Source organism: Egretta garzetta, unplaced genomic scaffold (genome assembly GCF_000687185.1).
Source record: "Egretta garzetta isolate BGI_Z169 unplaced genomic scaffold, ASM68718v1 scaffold526, whole genome shotgun sequence".
Taxonomy (NCBI): Eukaryota; Metazoa; Chordata; class Aves; order Pelecaniformes; family Ardeidae; genus Egretta; species Egretta garzetta.
Genome location: NW_009259967.1, coordinates 1,034,688 through 1,043,633, shown reverse-complemented (window position 1 = coordinate 1,043,633; position 8,946 = coordinate 1,034,688). Strand labels below are relative to the sequence as shown.

The 8,946-nt window shown below is 43.2% G+C and overlaps 1 protein-coding gene across 1 annotated transcript; it reads right to left on the bottom strand.

The window, feature by feature from the left end:
- Positions 1 to 841: 841 nt before the first annotated feature.
- Positions 842 to 8,787, bottom strand: JMJD7 (jumonji domain containing 7). The gene is given in 8 exon segments (XM_009640250.1): positions 842 to 948; positions 2,595 to 2,745; positions 3,827 to 3,912; positions 5,744 to 5,839; positions 6,253 to 6,311; positions 7,119 to 7,370; positions 8,287 to 8,435; positions 8,662 to 8,787. Coding segments are annotated over 8 exon segments (1,026 nt in total).
- Positions 8,788 to 8,946: the final 159 nt, after the last annotated feature.

Below are 8,946 nucleotides of genomic sequence, written 5' to 3'. Positions count from 1 at the left end.
GCCCCCACCCCCTCCCCTGGCCAGCCTGTTCCAGTGCCCGATAACACTTTCAGGGAAGAAATTTTTCCTAATATCTAATCTAAACTTCCCCCGATACAACTTCAGACCTCTTGTCCTATTGCTTGTTACTTGGGAGGAGACTGACACCCACCTCACTACAACCTCCTTTCAGGCAGAGGACAATAAGGTCGCTCCTCAGCCTCCTCTTCTCCAGACCAAACAATCCCAGTTCCCTCAGCTGCTCTTCATAAGACTTGTGCTCCAGACCCCTCACCAGCTTCGTTGCCCTTCTTTGGACACCCTCCAGCACCTCAACATCCTTCTTGTAGTGAGGGGCCCAAAACTGAACACAGTATTCGAGGTGCGGCCTCACCAGTGCTGAACACTGGGGAAGGATGACTTCCCTACTCCTGCTGGCCACACTATTTCTGATACAAGCCAGGATGCTGTTGGCCCTCTTGGCCACCTGGGCACACTGCTGGCTCATATTCAGCCAGATGTTGACCAGCACCCCCAGATTCCTCTCTGCCAAGCAGCTTTCCAGCCACTCATCCCCAAGCCTGTAGCATTGCATGCAGTTGTGACTGAAGTGCAGGACCTGGTACCTGGCCTTGTTGAACCTCATACAATTGGCCACAGCCCATCGATCCAGCCTCTTCAGGTCCCTCTGCACAGCCTTCCTGCCCTCAAGCAGATCAACACTTCCACCCAGCTCAGTGTCGTCTGCAAACTTGCTGAGGGTACACTCAGTCCCCTCGTAATGTTCAGTTCTTATCACTTGAATCATGTCTGTACTCCAGTCACAGACGCTGATGATTGTATCCCATCAGAGAGAGAGAGATCACAAGCTTGAATCTCCCACCTGTGCTTTCACAGTTTCTGTGAGACAATCTAGTAGTTCATTATAGCTGTACTTAAGGTCATATTCCACTTCATACCAATAATTCACTGAGGACACAAGAAAAAGGAAAAATATTTCTAAGGCTAGGATGTAATGATTTACAAAAACATTCATAGATAGTTTTACACAGTTCAGGTAGTACAGGCTTTTCCTTATTACTGACTGAACTTTGAAATGAGCAAATCTTTGACTACAGCCAAAAATAACGAAAGCAAACATTAGAGTTCTTTAATAGTGCTGCCAATGCAAGTCTGTCTTAACCCAAACCAACTCCTCTTCAGACTCTATACCGGTGATTACTTGGAGCAGAAGCTGGCAAAATGTTTAGGAACAGAAAATGCATGCTTCTATTTAGACAAAAAATACCAAACACAGCGGATAGGAACCTCTCTTCCTCTGAGTGCGTAAAGGATGGCAAACGCACCACTACTTCACAACAGTCATCAATCAGTGCTTTAATTCTGCTTCTCATTTTCATTTTGGTGTATGTCTCCTAGAAAAAATAAGCCAAGCAGTGTAATATTGTACTGGTGGTTCTTGGAGGAGGATATACTCGGGTTTCAGACATGCACTGGACCAGACCCAGAGAATATTGATTTTTCAAGTGTTTACAGACTAAAGGCCAAATAAACTCATCAACTCTTTAGCATTTCTGCTAGACAGAGAAAAGAAGAGTGGCCAGGGACTTGCAGCTGGAAACAGCTCTACTTTTTGTAAAAAAATCTTTAGGGACTGGTGCAGCAGTACTGGGAAAAGAGAATCAGAAATACTGCTTTATTGCTAGCTTGTCTTTCTGTCACAGTATCACAAATACTGAAAAAAAGGGCTTGCAATATTTGCAGTGTTACACAAATACTAATGTTATGTTGTTCAAAATATTGTATTTACCTGGAATAATCCTGTCTGCCAGGAAGAGTAAAGAACTGCAAAATCCTCTTTCTCAAACCTTGCAAAACTTACAGAATATAATGATAATTAATACTTTGCACCATCCCCACCCCCCCACCTGCACCAAATGAGCAATGATTGAAATTCTGGAACTCTCTTCAGGGAGGAAAAAAAAAAAAAAAGGTAGAGAGAGATGATGATAAGTCCTACAAAGACAGACATAACAAGACCTTTGATAAGTGCAAGGGAACAGTAACACAAGCATAGGCTTATTAGCAAGGTAGGAGACTGGATTGGAGCAGATTCGAGCTCACATGACAACAGAGTATCTTCCACGTTGTGTCTATATCCATACCTAAAACTCGTACACTTTCTGGTTTCTTTTTCTTCCCCCAGATCCTTTTTTGCCGATGTGATAACGGCACACACAACATGCAGTTCCTTTGTGAAAGGTATGTAGATGACCAATTTGCAGTTAGCAGGCTAGGCAGACAAGCTGCTTAGCTCCATGTTAGAAAAAGAAAACTGGACCATGATCACTGAATTAGCGATCCTTCTCCAGACTTGGTAACTTGAAAGACTTCTTCTGCTACATCCCTATCACTTGTCAACAATGCTATGAATTATAAGCAAAAGAGACTGCAAGGAGCTAGCCCCATGGCATCTGCCAAGATTGCTATTTCCTCCTGAGGGGAAGTAGATGATCTTAAAAGGACCTTTGGTCTCAGTTACGCTTTGCTGCAGCTGTTCTCTAGCTGCACACACACCACAGTTCAAAAACATCTAGAAATGCTTTGTATTTTACCTGCTATACAGCCATGTGATTGCTGAACATGATGGAACCAGAGAGAAGGGAGGTATATCTTCTCACCAGCTTTCACTGTACGCTGCACAGATTTTGCCTCAGCATACTCTGGATACTGTTCCGGATTCGGGTTCAATGGGTCTAGGGGAATCTAAAAGCAAAAGCGTATGTATATGGCAGTGACCCTGGCAAAAAATTCCAGCAACCTTCCAGAAAAACAACTGATAACCAAGCTTACTAGGTTACAAAACATGTATTTTGCCTATCAAAACACAAACAGCTACACAGCTTTCCACATTCAACAGGGAATAGGTCAAGGATGCAAAAATTTGCCTCCTTCAGTGAAGCACTTCTAATTAGGGAAAAGGTGCTGAATGTCAGCCGTGAAATTTCAGTCTTTCAAAACACCTCCAGCCCCTTAAAGTCACTTGTTCCTCCTACATTCAGTACTTGAGTATTTTACCTGCACCACTTTTTTTAGAAATTCTTTTCTTCTTCTAAAGCTCTCTGATCTAATTTTATTCCCACTAACTAAAACCTTCCTTTCCTGCTGGGAAATCTCTGTTGCCTGCATTCATTTCTTCTATGCCCTACAGAGGGGCATGTACCTCAGCACTCCACCTTACTGCGTTACAGGAATGCTCCCACGAGATTCCATGAGCACCACTCTGGAAACAGGAAAAAAGCCCCAGTTCAAATTCTGCTGTAGCATTTGTCACACATTGCAGAGGCAAAAGGAGCGAGACATTAGATACAAAAGGCTACTGAGCTTTTGTAAAGTGCCTCCAGATCTATACATTTTAATAGAGCAAATATTGCTACTACTAGGAAAACACAATTTATTCATTGAGACAGATATTTTTATTGCACTGGGTGATACTGCTGTAGAGCAAAACCTAGCCCTGAGCAGAGGGCAAAAAAGAAAGCAGAGGAGTCTATTTCAGTCTTAATAAAATCAATTCCGGTTTTGTCAATTCATTTAAAAGTCCTTTACTGTATCTATTTAAGTTTGATGCAAGGAAGACAGTTTATGATATCAATGGTTTCAGGTGTGCAGTAAAAAAATCTTTTCTAGAAGCTGGGTATCCTTTACGAATAGTAAAATACAGGTGAAATATTTGGGCATTCTCTTTTCAGTAACGAAGGATTTCTAAATATCAATCAATAAGCTCAGTTTGAGGGCTCAGGAGTGCCCAAAACTCTCTCTACTCTATTGATTGTGTTCATTATACACTTTCTACCTTACCTTCACACTCCTTGTCCACAATTTCAAATGAGCCATCTTCTGATACCTGGTAGGTTGCCGGCCAGTAGAGCTCTGGAACCACAGAAAGAATTAAATGACACAACTCAAGAGTACTCAGGGAAATTAATGGCAGGGCATGTCACACGTTGACCAAGGAAAAGAAAATTAAGATAAAACTATTTTCTACTTACTGTCCTCACTGTCCTTCCCTTTGTCAATTTCAATTTTTATCCAGTTTCTTAATTTACTTTTTTTTCTTTAAGTCAGTCTGAATACTGAACTGCCTTCCTGTTTGGAATGCCAGCCTTCTTTCTTCACAGGAATTAATCTCCCCAAACCCCATTTTACTCCTGGTCCTATTTTGTTCCAGTAACTGTCTTGTTTCCCTTTTGGAAGTTATAAATGCTTCCCTGGTTTACACATCGTTCCATATTCTGGCATTTCTTCTTAGGTCAGTCTAGCAAGATAGCACTCACAAGAGTTCCTAGTGACTTCTGGCCAGCCTTCACTTCTAATTTTATCTGATAGGGCTCATCAACTGCTTCAGATACTGCAGGTTCCTTTTCTTTCTTTGCTTCATCACATACGGTTTTCTAAGTCCTCCCTTGAGAGAGTTTCTCTCCATTAACCTGATGTTCAAAAAGATGGAGTCGTCTTTTTACTACAAACTATAAAATGTAAGCATTATCTCTGTTCTATGCTTTAACAGTAATTTGTTTTACAAGGTATGACTCATATGACATACGTGTATTTCATACATTCACATACATATGACACCACATCTCCTATGTAGAAAGGCTGAGACAGATGGGGTTGTTCAGTCTGGAGAAGAGAACGCTCTGGGGAAACCTTACCGAGGCCTTTCAATATATAAAGGGGGCTTATTAGAAGAAAGAGAAAGACTTTACCAGGGCCTGTAGCGACAGGACAAGGGGCAATGTTTTCAAACGGTGAGAGGGTAGATTTAGATTGCATACAAGGAAGACATTTCTTACGACGGATGTCGTCAGACACTGGAATAGGTTGCCCAGAGAAGTTGTGGATGACCCAGCATTAGAAGTGTTCATGGTCAGGTTGGACAGGGCTTTGAGCAACCTGATCTAGTGAACGGCAGGGGGGATGGACTAGGTGATCTTAAAGGTCCCTTCCAACCCAAACCATTCTATGATTCTATGATTTCAAGGTTGTAAACAAAATAAAACCAGTATAGATAAAATATTGTAGCAGCACAGATATCTAAGCAAAACGATATTAATGTCATACAGCACTCAGCATTCACTTAATCTGAAGGCTTGAAAGTCAAGAAACAGGAAAATAAAGTTTTATTTTATGAGCCATAAAGTTAAGCTGTTCATCTTCGAGATGACTCTAATATCTAGAAACATAACAACTATTACTGTGCACATGGGAAAGCAACACAAAGAAACAGAAAACAGGCAATGTGAAGCAATGCTGCCATAAAAATATCTTTTTTCATTTCTCCAGTTTTCAGAGATTCAGTTAGTAACTTGAATACTTCATCAGATTACAACTTATTTTTCAGCTTCCTGGCTCTTTTCCTAGAGAAAAGAATGAGCAGAATCCAAACATGTTAAACATCAAAGACGACATGCTACAATGCTGACAAGATACTTAAATAATTTAAGTATTCTAAGGCTGAAGAGACTGCCATGAGTATCAGTGAGTGAGCCTATTACTTTACAGGACTGGAAAACCTGACCTCAGAATAATGTTTGTATTACAAACTACCTGCAGCACGAAACAGAAGAGATTTCTCTTCACCCTGGAAAGCGTGACACTGCTTAACATCAAAACGCTATCTCTGCTTCCTTTTTCGTATCTTTCAATATTTTCGTCTCTCCACCTTCCAGCCTCCAGACGTACTGCATAGTAAATTATGTACCATATAGGATGAAGGGATGGTCAGTCGGTGGATGCAGTAGAAAATGTTTCTTTCCAGACATCACACAGTACAAGTTCTCAAAATCACCTGTATGTACTAGGTTTGAGAAAAAAAGAGATGTGGAGAAAGAGAGAAAATCAGTGTTATTTCCTTTTCTACATCAGAAACTAAAGTAAACTGAAAGTGTCAGCTTGTCCTCTTATTATCAGGCTGCTTCCTCCTCTTGTGGCCACTGGGGGTGGAAAATAACAGTATCATGTTGTGGCCAATGTATTCAATGAAGCAAATTGTCAGCCTGACACGCTGTCAGGTAGATGCACCCAGAGACAGAGCAGCAAGAGGCTGCAGAAATGCAGGAGACAGAATGCGAAAAAGCACGTTAAAGTAGAACTGCCTTGTCAGGAAAAAAAACCCAAAAACCAGTCCTACTGAGCCACTAACTCAAAACAAGCCCACTTAAACCTGTGCTGAAAGCACACAGAAGACTTAAAGCGCCATGCAATACATACAAGGTGTCCCAGCAGCTGATTCCCCAAGCAAGAAATTCATGTTATCAGGCTTCCTCCCTGTATGGGTAGGGAATAGAGAAATATTGTCAACAAAAAAAAGAATTTCAAGTGTTGTGTTTAAAAGCATTTTGAATAGTTTTCTGTCAAATTCTGTCCTTCAGTTTCCCTCATAACTATGGCAGGTTTCATTGCAAATAGCACACTGTGAGCAACAGCAACCTCCTTCTACACTGGAAGCCACTGTAGTGCCCATCAGGCATCGCAACATCCATCCCCAAATCAATGCTTACAACCCTTTGTTTCCACGTTCTGAATACCTAAGACTTAGCTCACAGGGAAATCGCAGCATGTCTACGCACAGTTGCAAAAAGAAGGTGAGATGACAGTAAATCATTTTCATTGTCGTTTTAAGGAAAAGACATGCTGTAAAATAGAAACCAAGTGAAGCAGAACAGCATTTAACTAGAACCAAACATCTGTAATTTTACCGAAGGGGGTGGGGGCCATTTGTTGTTTCGCTCATTTGTTACACTAGCTTTGGTAGCAACAGCATGAATCCTAGTTGAAACATGACTCTAAATCAGAGACAAGCCACTGTATGAACAGAAGTGCTATATGGCACTCTCAACACGTTGTTTCCGTTGTGATGGTCCCAATACACAACTGAGATACTGATTCTGGAGTAACCAAACCTTGGATTACTCTATTAACAAAGTATTTTACCACTTATGCTTTCTAAGGGGATGAAACCAAACCAAGCTGTGGCATCCAGAAACAGAACAAACATTCACCATGTACCTAGGGTGACTGTTTTAAAGCTCCATACAAAATATTTACTGAATATAGGTGAAATAGAAGGTTTATCAAGTGCCTCACTCATCCATGGTATGTCAGACCGCACATCCCAGACAAGTTCAGGGAACTCCTTGGTGAGGCTTGAACACTGCTTCTGCACATAGAATATGTTGGGAGAGGTCACTTTCTTCTCCACAATGTCCAAAAAGTCAATGAAAGGCAGCTGGCACTCCTCTGGCATGATAAAATGGTCCTGAAGCACTGCATCTGCATAACCATGTGGTGCTACTGTCACACTCACTACATTGGCACCTACTACTTCCCTGCAAAATAAATCAAAGGCTTAGAGCCAGACCTGCAATTGGCCCATGCATTGGACACTAGTTACTTTAAAAAGGACGTGTTTCACAGCCAGCAAAAATGAGAAGCTTGGCTTTTCACAGATGGGTGTCTCTAGACTAGATTTTCTACTGTCTGGAAAGGATTGGCATTCTACTCTGATTGCTCCCTGTGGTCAAGGCAACCGCAGTATCTTTCACCTCTCTAAATTCTCTTGTATCTAACAGGTGAGCCCATCAGAAAGGAGCTCCCTTTTCCTCCGTGCGGGCAGAGGGCCCTCTTCAGCCACTTCTTTTCATGAATCGTGGCAGAGCTTGATATTCTTGGGACCACTCAACCCTGCCATATGTTCAAAAGTGATCGAGGAGGAAGAAAGGGCAGACAGAGACTGACAGACACAGATGTCGTGAGGGTAACAGCCCTTATTTCTGTGAGAAATTTAATTTTAAACCCATAGATTTTAGGTCTAACCAGAAATCCCCTCTCAAAAAAGAACTTCAAAAAAATAATCATTGTTAAAACGGTCATTGTTCTTTTTAAGAAACCCAAGGTGTACTCAGTAACAGTCTGTTCTCACAGTGCTACACAGCCCCACTCCAGCTGAGAGGCTACAGGGCAGAGCACTGGCCAGAGCACAATGCTCGGGCTGAGTTTCGATAGCCCGAGCCTGTTGGCTGCACACAACCAAAACACCCACCCTTCCTACTGCATCAGAACCCGCCAGGACAGCATGTTTGCAGGGAGAAACCTACAGGTGAGTTTGGCAAGACTGAACACCTGAATGCAGCAGCATGGAGGAATCCGAGCTAATCTTACTGATAAAAACAACGATTAACAAAGGGCCTTTTACTGAGGTCAACCAAAACTGACCGTCAGCCCTGCTCCAAAGCTTGTTCATACCTGAGGTACGCTAAGGTCAGCCCCTGCCAGTGACTGACGGCATTCCGAATTGTACAGGGTTTATTCGGACTCACCCATTCTCAACACAACTCCAGCAGGGACAGAGGCCTGTCAAGATCGGGTACGGTCTCCATCCACGCCAGCTCTGTCTAGGCAAGAAACAGCTTTACTCAACGTCCTGTGAGAAGTGCCCTCGGCTAGCACACTGACTGGCCTCCAACCCCACCCCGCGGGCGCAAAGCAAGCAGTGTCCCCGTGTCCCGTCCCCAGCCCCCGGCTCCAGAAACAGCTCTGTTGAGAGCCAGAGGCTGTGAGGGAGGGTTCCGGTGCCAGACGGGTACCTCAGGCCGTCCCCTGCTCCTCTCCTCCCATCACCCACAGCTCATCCCACAGGCGGCCACGCCGCAGGCCCACCGGGCAGCGCGCATTAAGAACACACAGTACAGGAGGTGCACCCCCGACGCAGAGACGATACCACAGAAGATTTTTGGAAGCCGGCATTGTGCTTCTTTTTGCCACCTCGTTACATAGGAAAACAACTCACAGGGCCGTTTTCTCGGGTTTCATTTCCTTTTTGCAGCGGCCTTTTCTACTGCTGCTTCACCTTGGAAACGCTTGGCTGGGACCGGGTTCAAACCCACGCAGGTGCCACTTGCGGCT